Source organism: Anguilla rostrata, chromosome 15, assembly GCF_018555375.3.
Source record: "Anguilla rostrata isolate EN2019 chromosome 15, ASM1855537v3, whole genome shotgun sequence".
Lineage (NCBI taxonomy): Eukaryota > Metazoa > Chordata > Actinopteri > Anguilliformes > Anguillidae > Anguilla > Anguilla rostrata.
This window is the reverse complement of record NC_057947.1, coordinates 20,457,128-20,474,031: the sequence shown is the minus strand read 5'-3', so window position 1 is coordinate 20,474,031 and position 16,904 is coordinate 20,457,128. Positions and strand designations below refer to the sequence as shown.

At 41.8% G+C, this 16,904-nt stretch overlaps 2 protein-coding genes across 4 annotated transcripts in view; both read right to left on the bottom strand.

Annotated features, from left to right (window-relative positions):
- Positions 1 to 16,904, bottom strand: part of LOC135240620 (myosin light chain 1, skeletal muscle isoform-like) — a 465,194-nt gene that overhangs the window by 62,067 nt on the left and 386,223 nt on the right. The window lies entirely within an intron of this gene.
- Positions 10,074 to 16,904, bottom strand: part of LOC135240762 (receptor tyrosine-protein kinase erbB-4-like) — a 200,883-nt gene continuing 194,052 nt past the window's right edge. Inside the window, exons 25-27 of one of the 2 annotated variants that reach the window (XM_064310666.1) lie at positions 16,658 to 16,831; positions 15,792 to 16,077; positions 10,074 to 15,371 (exon numbers count right to left, since the gene is read on the bottom strand). In XM_064310666.1, coding sequence (XP_064166736.1) covers positions 14,350 to 15,371; positions 15,792 to 16,077; positions 16,658 to 16,831 — 1,482 coding nt within the window. In that variant the 3' untranslated portion in view covers positions 10,074 to 14,349. The remainder of the gene's footprint in view (positions 15,372 to 15,791; positions 16,078 to 16,657; positions 16,832 to 16,904) is intronic. The other variant, XM_064310667.1, reaches the window with a different exon arrangement.

The window sequence follows — 16,904 nt, the reverse complement described above, 5'->3', positions numbered from 1 at the left end:
TGCATTGTCATCACATCCCACTCCCCAGGAGAGCGGTTTATCTGCTCCGAGCAGCGCGCGGGAAATGTCAGCGAGGCCGGAGAGGGGATAGCCGAGCGGGTCTGGGCTCCGTCGGAGACGAGCCGTGCAATTCAGCCTCGTTCCGTATGTGTTTTGTCAGGAGAAGAAAATACCGCATCGTTAAATGGCTCATTCAGTAGCTGTCAGATTTCGCTGATGCATTTGGGCCCCACGCATCTGTCACTTCATCTTAATTCAGAGATTGCATTTGCAGTCGAATTCAAACGTCAAACAAATTCCGATTTCGTTACCTTCTCAATGTGGGATTTCATTGCTACGCAGTAGATTTGCATAGAGAGCACGATCACAAATGAGTCCTGGCCTAATCTTGAGAAGCGTACTGAATGGAAATCTGCACCACTGTCTCCTAGCTGCCTCTGACTTCAAAAGCCTCACAGTCGACGTGCACAACATAGGGCAGATTTCATGTCATCTTCATCTCTTATCAATTCCATTTATGAAGCATCTCATTTCTCTGCCACTTATGAATGCATGAATGCATTAGACATAATTAAAGACATTTTGACGTTTAGTTCAATGAGCCTTGTGTTCTGTACGCTTGGATGTATATGCCTGCCTCTGTGACTAATTTAGCTGCGAGACCCACCCAGTGCCTGCCCCAGGGAAGCCATCCATATACCCAGCCTGCTGCCCCAAGGTGATGTGCCTGTGTGCACCATCAAGAGCATTAATAGCCTGACCTGATCAATGACTGGTCATAACTGTGCTAACCCTCCCCAACACTGTTCATATCCTCAGTCTGGCAACCCATTTTTCGTCTTAAGCACATTAACTTCATTTTTTAAAGAATCAAATGTGCGGATAAAAGAACTTGAAAAGAATCAATTGACCAGGACATTGAAGGATAAAAACCTCAAGTGAGTACTAGGAAAATATGAGATGGTTATCATTATGCTTTTTTAAATAATTCATAATTTATAGCTCTCAGTGTGACTGAGAATTTGCCTTGCTACATGTATAAAATGTGATACACCTTTGTACAATAGAACCTTTATCAAAATGGCACAGGGCAGGCTTACGACAAGGGGGCTGGAGCACATTAAAACAGAGATGCGGGTGCTGCCTCTGACCCTGCGCCCAAGTGCGTCAGTCTTCTCCCGTCACCTGCCTGTTGGTGCTAACCTTGAAGGGAATGACCGCTGGCAGCTCGCATGCATTCTAAAGGGGAAACACATTCTAACGTGGCAAAGCATTCCAAACAGCCAGCAGGAGAAACTTTTAATTAACACTTTCTATTAACGTGCCCCAACACTCACATCACAAACAATCTGTCTCCGTGGACAATGCACCACACTCATCTGCATTAACTAAAGTCTTGTGACAGATATTTGTTAAAGGCCTGCCTCCCATGTAGGTCTGCAGCAGATCACAGACCATTACTGAGTCGGAAGGTTAAAAGTTCATCCATAGATCAAGCCCCAGATCATGTCCTGACCATTGTGGATGCCTTCCTGTTTGGTGTTTTTGGTAACCAAGTTATGGTGCTGCACTTTAGTGAGTGTGAGATAGGAGGGAAGAGAGGAATGATGGATATTCCTGTTTATCCTCTGACAAGGTGAGAGGATGAACAGCCTTTCTAATCGGTTGTGACATTTTCATTTGTCTGCACAGGATAAGCACCATCAAAAATAGCTCTGTTGTCTTTCACACTGCCACTTAACCCTTCATTGAGGAGTGATGAGGTTGATACATCCTGTGTGTGTGTGTGTGTCTGTGCGTGTGTGTGTGAGAGAGACTGACTTTCACCAGCCTGTTGATTCTCTGGATGTGAAAAGATAATGGTTGACACAGTACCACCTCAAAAGGAATGCCGTAGCAAATTATTTTAAAATTGTTAACTGATGCTACAGTCAAAACTTTTCAATAGCTGATCAATTGATTTTCAATCTTACATTGAAAAGTCTTGAAACAAAATTTTTTGAATGGCTCTGACAGATTTGAATGAATCGTAGGCTACATACCACAAACAATCTTCTTTATCTGACTTGATTCCGATTTTCATTCCAGTGCCTGTTCTTCAGCTAGCTAGCTAAAAACCAGCATGCCTAATCTCTGGGAAGGTTTTTGTATTTGTAACACGCATGAGCTGAACATTTCTCTGATCGGACATGCCTGAATTGGATTCAGAGAACCAAGCCAATAAAACAAATATTTATTCCACAGACTCTGAGCTAGTGAGGCTCAAATCAATAACAAAACTGCAATACATGAAAGTGTACTATGGCATAAGAGAAAGTGAGTTGTCAACTGATCTTTTTTTTATTAATCTAGGAAATATAATTTCTATTTTGTATGTTGGTGATAAGTAAAGGTCTATACACATGTGAATGTGTTTATATGAAAATATATATAAATTCAGGTACATACATTTTATTGAGTGTTGCCAGTGCCTTCTTGTGTTATTCCCAGCATAACGGTGTGCCTAGACAGGACCAGGACGACGGACAGCACTACTGAGAATAGTATCTAGTCGACATGGAAATTAAGCTCATTGCAAAACATTGCATTCTCCTCCACCATTAAATGGACTGCATTTATATAATGGACTGCATTTATATAGCGCTTTTATCCAAAGCGCTTTACAATTGATGCCTCTCATTCGCCAGAGCAGTTAGGGGTTAGGTGTCTTGCTCAAGGACACTTTGACATGCCCAGGGCGGGGTTTGAACCGGCAACCCTCCGACTGCCAGACAATCGGTCTTAACTCCTGAGCTATGTCGCCCCACCCATTATCTATAATAAGGGTAGTAATATTGCTCTTATTACCAAATTATGTGTCTGTACAAATGATTACCTTTGTTAAAGAACTTGGCTGCCCATCTTTAAGTGTTCCTCATCTGTGTGTGTATATATATATATATATATAAACAATTTCAATGAACAAAACCAATTCATAAGTCAATGCACACCAGAGGGTTATCACAAGTTACACAATAACTTATTTAAGTTATAACAACAATTACGCCTACACTACCCAGCATGCACTGCCAGCTGGGGTTGGGAGGGGGGCTTGTCCTAGGATCTTAGAAATTAGTCAGCCTGCCATTTCTGAAGCCTTCAGACACTGACACTGAATCTGAATGACAATACACTAAAAAACAAATTAAATAAGCCCCTATCTGCTCTATAGGTAATTCATCACCACATGGCTGACAGGGGCAGGGGGGTAGGGGTGTTTCAGTAACAGGAATTAATCTGTGCTGGGGGCTTGAAGGTCTTTTTATTTGGGGCAGGAGGGGGGGTGGGAGGGTAGTTGGGGGCTGTAATGCTTCTGTGGCTGAGAGATCAGCCATTAAATAATTGCTGGCCTTCAGGGTTAGCAACAATCGTTACACAATCAAAGTCTCTGCGGAGGTGATAGATGCTGTACCCTGAGGTAGATTAGCTGTGACCAGCTGCATAATTTTTTAATTACTATTAGCAGGTTCATTATCATTTGCCTGTTATTGTTCTTTATCTCTCTTTTGTTTCTCTCTCCTCTCAAAATGTAATCCTTCTTTCTCTCCATCCATCATCCCCCCCTTCCTTTCCAGCTGTGGATTGTGGTACACAGGTAATACTGCCTCAATTTACAGCCATTAGAACTGAATAGAATGGAAAATTCCACCCCCGTTTTAAAGTAAAGAACCCAGATATTTAACAGAAAGGATGTGTTTAAATAACATCAGGCTTTAGAGTGATGCATGGCTCTTGATGTCTGACTTGATGAGGGTGAAAGGGAACTTCTGCTGGAGCTCGGAGATTACAAGAAACATCAAGGAGCAGCAGAGGATCATGAATCAAACACGTCCTGAAAACAAAGAAGTGGAAAACCCTCTGCTGGAATTCTCCTCGGACTTTGCTGCCTTCAGTAAATCACACATCCCGCCTGGAGGGAGGGGAATCTTCAATGCAGGGACTCAGTCAGAGGGAATTAAACTTGCCAGTGGTTATTTCTGCTTGTTCAAACCTGTTTTTCCCTGTCGAGAGCACTGTAAGATTTTATACGCCGGGCAAGATGACATGGAGGTGAATTGCCGTAGCCAAGCTCGAAAGCTCGGAATTATCCTCGTAATGAGGCATAACAACCGTGCCCTTTTTGTAAAAGCAAATTGAAAAGCTTGCCCTTTGCTATAAAGGGAAATAATGGCCTATTCAATGAATTGATTCTGTATGCTCATCCATGAAAAAGTCTGTAGCCATAGTGATGGCAGCAATATTAAAATGATGACAGGGAATCTGACACATTTTTTATGGTACTTTTACAGTTGCAATTTTTATGGAAATACAAAATTATAGGTGAAACAAACAAACAAAAAATGCTAAAAATCTAAATATAGCCTCATATTACCCTATGCAAAATATTGTAAATTTTGCATATTATAGAGGTATAATTTTATATTTAATAATGATCCAATAGAATTAACAATATATATATATATATATATACTGTACTGTTGAAAATGTTCCTAGCCCTGTTACCAAATGCTTATCCATGGCAAGAATAAGACTACTGAGTCATCTTCTAAAGAGTTCTATGTGATTTGTGAACAAATCCTGTGGTCCACACTTGTGTACTTCTCTCTCCAGGTAGAATCACTAATTTTGGATCAGATTCAAGTCATGGACTTACACTGCCACAGCAAAACAGTAATTATATGGTCTGTAGCTTTTACAAAACTATCCCACAATATCAAATATCTACCATAATACTTTATAGATATAACACCCATTTTTGACCATATCACCCATTCCAATTGATGGTATATTTGGAGACTCCCGAAGATGCAACCAAGATTTGTAGGTTTCTAATGGTCAACCTTAAATTCAATTTTTCTCCCAAACCACTGCGCATGGGTGCAAGACACACTTGTATCTTCTGAATGGCAGGTTAACCGCTGCTCTTGTAGTTCATTTATTATTATTATTATTATTATTATTATTATTATTATTAATAATATTATTATTTTATTTAACCCTGCAATAGATTGGCAGCCTGTCCAGGGTGTATTCCTGCCTCTCGCCCAATGCAGGCTGGGATAGGCTCCAGCACCCCCCGAAACCCTGACCAGGATAAGCAGGTATAGATAATGGATTTGTTTATTTATTTATTTATTTATTTATTTTCAGGAGAGCAGTAAGTCTGTTGGTGGAAGCAGTGAGTTGCAGATAGATATGGGATGACAGTACAGAAATTACCATGGCAGGGATTTGATTTTGGGTTAGAAGTCAGCGGCCCTATGGTCTGTGACACATGGTCTCCCCAGTTTTAATTACTTACCAAATAGCGGAAAGTGGTAACTTAATTTTTTATTTGTTTGCTTGTAACCATCTCCCGACAAATGGTTGCTCAGATCAGTGAATCCTTGTCTTGTTTTTTTTCTGAGAGTTCTTTGCTTTTGCCCATAGTGATGGATTACACTTGACTTTTACGTGTGTTACCGTACAGTACAGTATAGGCTACAATACAGTGCTTTAAGATTTGCGTTGTATTTTATTTTAAAAGACCGTTATGGGTGCAAATAATTATGACACACAAGTTTCTGGAAAATTATTGTTAAATTTTACTTTGAGCAATTATATTAATATAACAAAATGTAATTTTCCCATGATGACCTGTTTGGTTTGTATACAGCCTTGTTTGTATTTGAGGTTTGTTTTTGAAACTAATGTATGCTGTGACGTGTTGCATTATCTTGACAATATATAATTGTTTCAATATATTTGCATTATTTGGTTCAAGCAAGGATTACTAAAACATTATTTTGTCAGTAACTGCCTTGATCATCAGTGACTACTCAGAATTATTGAGAACTACTATGCATGGCAGCACACCTCTGACTCAAAGTGGGCATGAAGTACACAGTGAAGGGGGAAGTAGCTGTAGCTGCACTCCTGCAATTCTGACCCCAGTCCCTTCCTCAGTATCGCCACCGGGGGATGCACAGGCTCATCTCTGGCCTTCTCCCTAGCCTGCGGCTATGCAATCAAAACCCACTCCCTGCTGATCACTGGTCTCCGAAGAATGGCAATTATATCCTCATAAAGCAAGGACTGATCTGAGGTCAGTTTGACTACTCTGGGACGAGGGAGAGTGCTGGACATGGAAAGACATTATTTCCGGAGCAGCAGGGACTAAGGAAATCGCTGATGGAAGTGGGGAGGGAGAAGGTGGGCTTGGAACATAGCCCTTGTTTGAGCTCTCAAGAGTAGGCAGGGTCAGTCTTCCCACTGGCCTCTCTTCCCACACTGTCTTTTAAAAGCGCAACCCTCCTTCAGCCCCCTCAGAGCTGGGCCTCAAAGGTCTCCACAGATATACAAGTTCTGTTTTTACTCCCGGCAATAGCCATGAAAGGTCCTGCCTTTCCTTACACTTGCCAAGTCATTTCTTGAGAACTTCAAACTTGCCGTGGAAATATTTGTATGCTATGTTGTAAGACGAAAATAGACTTTAAAAAGATTCCTGAAATGACTGTTAGAAGACTAATAGACAGACAATACAGTATTCATCACAAAGCCAATTCTAGCTAGTGCTTTTCTGTGCCCTACTTTTTGAAACCAATTATTGATATAATCAACCTGTATAAACATATCAAAAAAGATATATATATACTCGTCTATTTAAATGAGCCCAGCAATTTACACCTTTTAGGTGTCTATGGAACAAAATATTCTCTAGAGATTTCTCAAGTAAAGAATGAGACTCAGGAACAGAAATTCCTTAAATCTAGAAACTAATGATGCAATATAGAAAATTTGAGAACAAATGTGATCATTTTCCTTTACAGTGAATTCTGCAACAAGTTAATTATCCAAAATTAAACATAACAGCTTTCTTACTGTATAAAGCAAGTCAATGACTGAACAAAACAAAAAGTATACAAGAATCCTATCAAACCCAAGGACCTTTAGTTTCCATAAACCCTTTTTTGATGACTTATCTGTTGTTGATGTGGGACTCAATTCAACCCCCCAGGCACCTAATAGGTAACAAACACACACAATTGCCTTGCTTTAATTTTCCATTTAAACCACAGTTGGGCATATGTTGGACTTCCATATTTCCTTGTAATTAAAATGGACGGTGAGAAAAGTGAGGCAATTATAACATAGATTTTCAGTGGCAACAGGGAATATAATTCTCCTTGATGAAGCCAACAACACATTTTGCACCTAGTTTTTATATATTTTATTGTGATTCTTAAAAGCTTTATTAATGTAACTTTCATACAAATTAATGCTTTGCCAGCGGATTATCACTGCAATACATTACAAACAAGATTGAATAAGATTCACAGAAATGCCTAATTTAAAATCATTTACAACATATAGCTGTGAAATATAGGCTACAGGCTTTCAATAGTTGCTTGAATATTTTGTCATTAAATTAATAGATCATTTGTTCAGTACTGACAGTAATACCCCATTGATTGTTTTGTGCATTGAAGCTAGTGATGTCCATTCTTAATTCAGTGCCAGTGGAGCTTAGTATTTTAGTATTATCCTGAATTTAACTTTGTATATTTATTGATGAGAGTGCAAATGTTGGCATGGAACACCAAATCATATGCTGTTAATTTAATTTCATCCCCTTGTAGGAGCCATAATGTGCTGTCATTCATTAAAGATTAAAAAATATTATATTTAAACACCTTTACTTAATGTGCAAAGAATGTCCATATGAAGTAGTTTGAGAGGAGTGTAGATTAATGTAGGAGAGTTGGATAATGTTACGAGGATGAGATTGTATTCAGTTGAGGCTTACTGGCAGAGGTATGAAGGATTCTGGGGGAGGAATGAGACTGAACTGGATACCATTACTTAGGTTGATGCCTTTCTGGCTGAAGTTCAATGACTAGGGCTGATAGATGAGGAATTGAATATTACCTACTGTTATGCTGTCATCCGGGCCTTATATGGCACCTCTGAGGCTATTTGTTGTTTCACTCGACTTGGCATTAAACTGATTAGATCACCTGATCACCTGTATCCATTGCCCTCTCAGACTGATGAGGTAAGGCTGTGATTGTGCAACATTTGCAAGTCACTTGAAGGAATCTCTCAGCCTGTTTTCAGGGTCATTTTCTGTACCCATCCAGTACATCAAAATTGTGCCTTCAATATTACAAAATAGCTTCTGGGGGCCAGTAAGCCTCTTCAGCACTTGATGATCCCATGGAAAAACACACCACTAAGTTACTGAGAAATTCTGATTCATGTTGGAGCCTCAATCCCTCCCAAAGAATTCCAAAAACATTTTAAGTTTAGCATTTTATATATATATGCATATGTGTGTGGCACCTTACTGGACAACTGAACAGCGACAACAAAATATTTGATCATCTGTACTCTTCTCTAACTGTGAGTCTGACAAGTTTCAGAAGCTCCATTTGTGAAGTGAAAATCACAGGATAATTACAGCAGTCTACATGCACAACCTGCAGCTGGTGAGGAGGCTGCCCCGTGGCTTCGCTTCTGAGCAGTGAGCACAGAGCGGGGCGGCTGCCGGGGAGGTAAGACTCCAAAATGTGACAAACTGCAATTACTAGACTATTGTCACCCGACAATGAGCCGCCGTCGCGCTATTGTGAGACGGATGAAAAGCGCTGGGTAATTGCGCTTCTCTGAAGGGCTTAACAATGACCTCTCTTCCCGGGAGTAAAACTTTATTAAACAAGAACGCTGTCATTCTGAAGCATGAAGCATGCAATTCTGTTAACTGTCATTTGCATTTGGTTTAACGAAGATGGGAAGATTTAATTTCTCTTTAATTTTATGAGCATAATACATTTAGGTAAATTCTGAGCATTCATAAATGTATTTCTAGCCAGGAGGGCTGCACTTTGCAGTACTGAAAATACATTGCTCTCTTATTAGTATTAATATGACCAACTTCAAAAGGCACATATTCGCACATTGGACAGTTTTATATTATTTATGAAACACAAGCCTCAGTAGCAGAAGAGGAAACAGAGCGCCTGCATACTTAATGAAATTATGTAATTTCATATCACCCAGGGATAATCTACCGAAAAATAAAAAAATAAACATTATTTTTTGGACTGCAGCAGGAATTTTCATATGTACCAAATGTATTATTTTCGATGTAGTTCTGCATGTTCTGTCAAAGCAGGCAGTCGAATCCCTTTGTAGAAATGTAAGCATAGGCTATCACATTGAAGATGACTCATTTTGAGCATACTGTAGATATCCTTAATGCATGTAGTCCCAAACACAGATCTGTTCATGCTAATTTGTGTGATTTGTATTGTGCTGATATTTTTGACAGATTATATTTTCCATCCTGTTTTGCAGCAGTTATGCTGTCTGACACTGTATGCAGATCATAATCGTTCATACCAGATTTCGATGAGACAACTCAGTCAATGACTCCTACCTTTCAAATTTACTCAAGGGCCTCCACTGTCATCCGACTATTGTTATGCAGACAGTGAATCAAAGCAGATAAGCCATATCAAATGAATACAGGCCATTTGATGGCAATCATTTTGTTACATTTCAAATAATATTTTGCAATATGATTCAGTGGGAAAGATTACATTGGAGATTGGCCGGTAGGCTACCAGTAAACTGAATACTGATATTGTAAACTGAAAAATCAAGAGTCTTATGGCTGAAAATGTGCCGTTTGCTCTAGTAATGAAAACTCTGTTCAAGATCCTGCCACAGATCAGTGGGTTTGCACAGTTTAAATCATAAACAGCGTATGCATCAGCACAATAGGGACTTACACCCTGCAGCAGAAAAAACAGTGCAGACATACAAGCAAAGAGCAAAGAAATGCACAGTAAAACTACACACATACAAATGTATAACTACACATGCACACATAACAAAACATACAGCAGCATAATTATACACAAAAGCATCTGCGCAAACACATACTCACGACGTGTATCACGCCCAGTCACACTCATACACTTGCACGCCTGTGCACTGAAGTGCGCACTCTAGTACAGTTTCACACAGTAACCTTCACCTGAGACCACCGCTGAAATATTTGAATTGATCTTTATTTATATTAAATTAAAAATATACTTTTGACATATTTATGTAACAAAAATGCGGAGCAGAATACACTGTAGCCTAGGGATGGTAAGACCACCAGGAGCAGGGAGGGGGGTACCTTGGGGGCTTATGGCACACCAAACCTGGGAACCTCACGGTTCAACCTTAATTGCACCAGGACCATCATACACAATCATGCATGTGTGGATTCAACTGTGAATCAATTAAATCAATCAAATATCAAATCAATCAACTGAAATTTCCCCTCTGTACTCTGTACTTATGCATACCAACCAGTCATTCTAATTGTGATTTAGCTAAGGTGGTGAACAGTTGAAATTAAACACATACTTTAAAAACTGCGCGATTCTCTTCATTGTGGGCTTTTGTTAAAGTTGTGATCATGCATTTAAGAATGTACACCTTGTTTAAGATGAAGGGTGTAGCACTGTAGCACCAAAGATCATTTGGATCCCTCACAGTGATTTTACATATCATGAAAAGTTTTCCCCGATTGCATCCTTTATATGACACTATTTAATTCTGCCTGAACATTAGAAAACAGCCCACATTTTGTAAATTAAAAGCAGGCTGTTCAACAGAGAACCTCAGCAAAGACCTGGTCATGTGCTGCACAATTATGAGGGGGATCGATGAGCAATATGTTCAGTGGGCTCACAGGAACAACACTGTTTGTAACACGGCATTGGCCAACTCACACAAAAGCAGAGCTTTTACCCATAATTCATCAGTGAAGCTCATGAGCCCAGCCCCAATTCAGAGAGAGCAGAATAAGAACAATAGAGGAAGGAAAAAATGAGGGAGGAGGAAGAAAGAGAAAAGCATAGAAATAGAGTTTGGGCTTTCGGTCTCAGTACAGCAATAATCAAGATCACAACAGAGCCTTGGAGTTTTCACAAAAGAATAAGCTTGAATAACAATGAATGACCATAATAAACAACAGTGAAATGAGCATGGGACAGAAGCATACAAGAAATGAGTCCTGGTGGGGAAAAGCAAGAGAACAGGTAAAAAAGCAAGAGATCATCACATCATTCCAAGCACAGGGCTGACCGGACAATGTCTGACAGGGCAGGGAGCGCACAAGCTCAACAAAAGAAAATACAAAATCACCATCGAAATCAAGTATTTACAGAACATAAACAATTACAGTAAATTCAACAAACCAATTTAATTTTGAGGAAAAAATGAAAACAAAACAAGAGAAAATACAAATCCAAATGCAATGCTTTCCCTTTATTTACAAATGCACTTGGGCAATTCTTCAGAGATCTATAAAAATACTATTCACATTTTCTTGGTTAACGTACAGTAGTAAATGTTGAGGAACAACCATTCTGTGTGCCGATGTAATAAAAAAAGGGCTTCCTCTTCTGTTGTTTTTCAGTGTGTTATAATAAAATCCAGATGAAACAATGTAAATAATGTGTAATCTAGGACTATATTTCCTGCAGTCAGATACAGGAGCCAATGAAATATGCATATGAAAAGTTCTGTGCTCGTACATCAGTAGTTTTATTTAAACAGTAAATTCAGATCAACTCAAAGATATTAAAAAGAGAAACTGCGTTAGACGGGGGTCTGGAACTCAAACAGAGAAGTCATCTGGTGTCACAACCAGGATTAACCTCCATCCCAGTAAGAGAACAAACACACCACTACACATCCAACTACATTTTTACACCACCGCAGAAAAACCTGATTATTGACATCACAAAACAATACCGTATTTGTGTACTTAATGATATTCAGTGGCACTCAATAAAAAATAAAAAAAAGATAAAATACCGTTCCCCCACCTACTTGAGAAAATAAATATACAAATGTAAAGCAAATAGCATTACTGCCAGCACTGCTGATGTCAATGAAGTACATGATTTCAGGAGTCAATGGAGATAACTTAAGTCCCTAAAAAGCACACTGGAAACCCTGGAGGTGTTTTTAAGGAGGTCAAATTATCAGTTCTCTTGCTTATTATCACCAGTTAACAAATGGATAAGGTTTAATCTGCTCGTTTAAGCTGTTTGGGAGCCCAGGTCTTTCATTTCAAGGCAATCATTTTCCTTGAACACAAGCAATATATTAACTCTACTCCACTGGCAGAAAAAGCACACTGTATTTCCCCCTCCGCCCCCAGAACATACTCTGTCCAGACCAGGCCATGGCAGTGCACTAATGGCTCTGATACCAGATGCTGAACGTCTGATTCGATACTTCATGCGGGTACGCAGCAGCAGAACGCCGTTAAGTAAACGCCCTCGGTCAATGAGTCTGCAAATCTAATCTAAAACCCCCAAATCCTGCTATCTTCAAAGTCTTGTTAAGCTTGCCTCCTTTGAACTCAGCTGCACAAGCTAGAATTCGACCAGCTTCAGAAAAGAGAAAAGTACAACCTCATTAGCCGATAAACATCTTTGCGGCCAACACTCGTGCCCCCCCGTGTCTCTTATTTGACAATTTCACGGCAGCAAACTTTTACAGTCTCAAGAGAGGAATTACCCCATTTCTCATTCTTGTGTGATTACAGTGCATCGTAGGGGGGCCAAACCTTTCCACGCAAATAAATTAAAGCACATTTCCGATGCAGTTACATGGATACAGTTCTTTTCCACAAGCATCAAAATTTCATGAAAGAAGCATGGATAGGTCTTCCTCTTAGCAGAAAATGTGACAAGTGGCAGTGTTCACACTAACATGGATCTGGCTGTGAACTGACACAGTCTCTGACTGCTTGAAAGTAAATATTACTGTCACACACATGCACATGCACACCAATGTGAATGCTGTGTGTATGAGCATATCTCTACAACTCTCCCCATGTCTACAAAAAAAATAATAAATAATATTAATGATAATAATATAAAAGGTTTGTAGCCAGGTGAGGAGGAGCCTCAGACTGAACACTTCATTATGGGGGTTCATTCTGGCCTACAGAGTTTTGCATTGCTGGTATTGTGGCTTCAGTCTTTCCTCCCTCTGAGATCCAGGACAAAGACATTAGGCAGGAGAGGAGAGCTGAACCACTCTTCAGTCCTGCCACTCAGTGTGTTTCAGTGAAAATCCAAGTTACAATGCCACAGTTCTTCTCTTTGTCTCTAGTGCGGAGCTCTCTTTGAACTCCGCGCATCTCAAAACTCATCTGCTTTGTTTGCGTATCCACAATCCTGCCTGAGGTCAGGGCAGCTTCTGGCAAAAGCTGGAACCCAAGTGCGGAAATGTTGTCTTTCAGCAACTGAGTTAGGAGGATATATGCTATTTATGTACACAGGGTCAGGATTGACTTAATACAGTGTGGATAAAATGTGCTCAATAATATAAAAAAAAAGCACATAAAAGCTGCATTTTCATGGTACTGGCAGAAGCTTTACAATGTCTGATAAAAACTCTGAATACCCTCAATGGTGGTCAGACTATTTACTGTATGACAGATCACCAAATTATCCTCAGCAATACACTGGGGTTCATACAGTACATTTGGCAGGGAGGACCTCAAAGGTACAAATGTATAACAAGACTATGGCTAAAAAAATGTAAAGAAACGGCATGAGTGGTAGTCTGGCTGTCCAGGGATTCATTACAGGTCAGAAACTCTGGGAAACAAAATGTCGACTCAGTCGCAACTTCTGGAGGTAGCACTGTCCGCCTGCATTTCTGTGCAATGTTTCTCATAATTCCATTACAGTAAGAAACATCCATCTTGTCCATCTAGTAGACAAGCTCTGCCACACAATGCCACCATTTCCCTCGTATTGCTCTGAAGCCTACCCTCTGCACACAGGTACTTTCCAATAAAGGTACAGTGACGGAAGCCATTTCTCTTATGAGATGAGCGGATGACCAGACAGCCAGACAGGTACGTGTCAGGTAAGAGATAAAATGTCTTCCTCCTGTTGACCCTCAAGAAAGATCCCTCTCTTGAGAAAGGAGGGTGAGGGGTTTCTGGGGTGAGATTGGGAATGCAGAAAATGGAAGGCGTCTTTGATTAACATGTTTTTAAAAAAAAAACAGAACTGGAGACAGACTGCAGTCCCAAAGCTCATTGGGGCCGGTCCCTTCCTTGCGAGGCTGCGTCGGATCCCGGGCAGGAGGTCAGCTGGTCCGTCGGTCGAGTGTGGCTTGCTCCAGTTTGTCGGAGGAGGAAGTAGAAGGTGTACATTTCGCTGGCATGGTAATCGGGGCAAGCAGAGGTCGAGTGGAGGGAGGGGGCAGCTGCCGCGGTTGAACAGCGCCGCCCCGCCGCTACACCACAGTGTTCCGCTGGCGGTAGGGTGGGGGCGGCAGCGCCGGGCCGGGCTTGAGGGAGAACTGGGACAGGTACTCTGGGCTCTCGGGCACCGTGGGACAGACGCGCCCATTCTGTTTGCACAGCACCTTACCTCCACACTCCTGCTGCTGCTCCGGGCCCGGCCGGCCAGCGCCCGGGGGAAGGCTGTGCTGCCAGTACTCTGGATTGTCGAAGGTCTGCTCGGGCTTCTTACCCGACAGGGTGGAACCTGCGTGGGCGGGGTGGGCTGGATGGAGGGCATACCCAGGGAGGGTGGGGTGGAGAGTGTACACTGGGTAGGTTGGGTGGATTTTTTGGATGGGGTGGTCTGTTTGGGCAGGGTTGGAGGTGTGGCTTGATTGGTTAAGGTGAGGGACTTGGCTTATCTTGGTAGGATGGGGGGCGTGGCTTGCCTGGACAGCTTGAGGGGCATGGACTGCTTGGGTAGGCTGAGGGGTGTGGCCTGCTTGAGTAGGCTGGGGGGCATGCCCAGCTTGAGTGACATGAGGGGCATGGCCTGTTTGAGCAGGGTGAGCGGTGTGGCTTTGCTGGGTAGGGTAAGGGGTATGGCCTGGCAGGGCAGGGTGAGGAGCCTGGCTGCCCAGGGCAGGGTGGGAGATGTAAACTGCCTGAGTAGGGACAGGGAAAGGGGTGTGGCCTGCTTTAGCAAGGTGTGTGGCATAGTTTATGTGAGTGAGGTGAGGAGCATGACCTATATGAGTGGGGTTAGGGGCGTGGCCAGGATGTGCAACATGGGGGGTGTGAGTGACACTAGTGACAGAAATGGCAGAGGGAATAGAGACAGGGACCCCATTCTTCTTCTGGTGTCCCTGGCCCTTCTCACCCACGCTGTGAAAGGTGTTCAGGTACAGGGGCTGGTTTATGTACTCGTCCTCTACCTTGGACTGCCTGCTGGGGGCACTGTGGTGCATGTGTGTCTCCCCACTCTTGTTGTGCGAAACAAAAGGGTTCTCCTCCACAGGGCTAAGATAGTCTGCTGGAGACAGGAGAGAGACTGTCACCATTTCTGTATATTCAATAGGCATTCAAAAGGGCATCACACAGCAAAACACAAAATCCACAGGAAAAAGGAACTCATGGTAGAACATAGCATATTCAGGGCATACTGCCATGTGTTAATTCCAGTCATATTCATATACTGTATGTGCAATGTTATACCTATTCAGTTAGTACAACCTTTTATAAATTTTAGACTCTAACCTTATTCAGGGAAATGCATAAGTGAAAATATTTTAATTGAAATTAAGAAAAAATAGAATATGATGATGATACACATTATTATTATTATTATTATTATTAATAATAATAATAATAATAATAATAATAATAATAATAAACAAAAAATTTTCTGTCAATATTTTTAGCCAGGCAGGAGCAGAGGGAGTCTCAGGTGTACCTGAGGAGGTCTTGTCCTTGCTGGGGCTCATGTAGCCGTCCTGGCTGGTGTTCCCGCGGGTCCCACGCTCGGTGGGGTCAGTGATGTAGCGCTGGCTAGCATTTCCCCCCTCGGGCTGGGGAGAGGCCTGCTTGAGCAGGGTGCCATTGCAGCCCTTGTCCTCCAGGGTGGCGCTCTGAGTGGTTGTGGCTTCCTGGGAGGCACAGGGAGGACCTGATGCCATGGGTACGTGAGAGCAGGGAGATGGAGCCTTCTCTGCGCCACAACCACTGTGTCGATCCGTAAACTGGGGACACAGCGGGAATATTGAACAATTACACCACTGCCTATGTGCAGCAGGGCACAGTGGTAGTTTTGGTGTCCACACCCTTTGTAATTGTGTCATGACATACATAAAAGCACTATTTTTTTTAGAACCTTGTAACCAATAGATGTGTGCATCTACCATGTTGAACCAGAGGAACATGGATTAGTGCTGCTTCAACGAACATGGATCAGAAACTTGTAAAAGTCTATGAAGGCAAACCAACATCATTACATTACATTTACATTACAGGCATTTAGCAGACACTCTTATCCAGAGCGACTTACACAACTTTTACATAGCATTTTACATTGTATCCATTTATACAGCTGGATATATACTGAAGCAATTTCGGTTAAGTACCTTGCTCAAGGGTACAACGGCAGTGTCCTACCCGGGAATCGAACCTGCGACCTTTCAAGCCCAGTTCCTTACCCACTGTGCTACACTCCGTCCATCACTGACATTCATTTATTCATTTATAGATGCTGTTATCCAAGTGTGTGTGTGTGCATGCGCATGTGTGCGTGTTGGTGTGTGCGTGCATGGGTGAGAGGCCTACCTTGTTGGTGGATGACTGGGGCTGGAGTGTGTAGGATGGTGGGGGACCATTGTTGAAGGCTTGTGGGACAAGGTACTCTTCAGCATCCAGCAGCTCCTCCAACTCCTCTTCCTCCAGCAGACTTTGGAAGAACTTACTATCGCTGGGACTGGGCAGCTTCATGGAGTCATCACCCTGCAACAGACATACATACATACATACAGACAGACAGACAGAAAGAGAGACACTCTTATTCATTGGTGGCAGG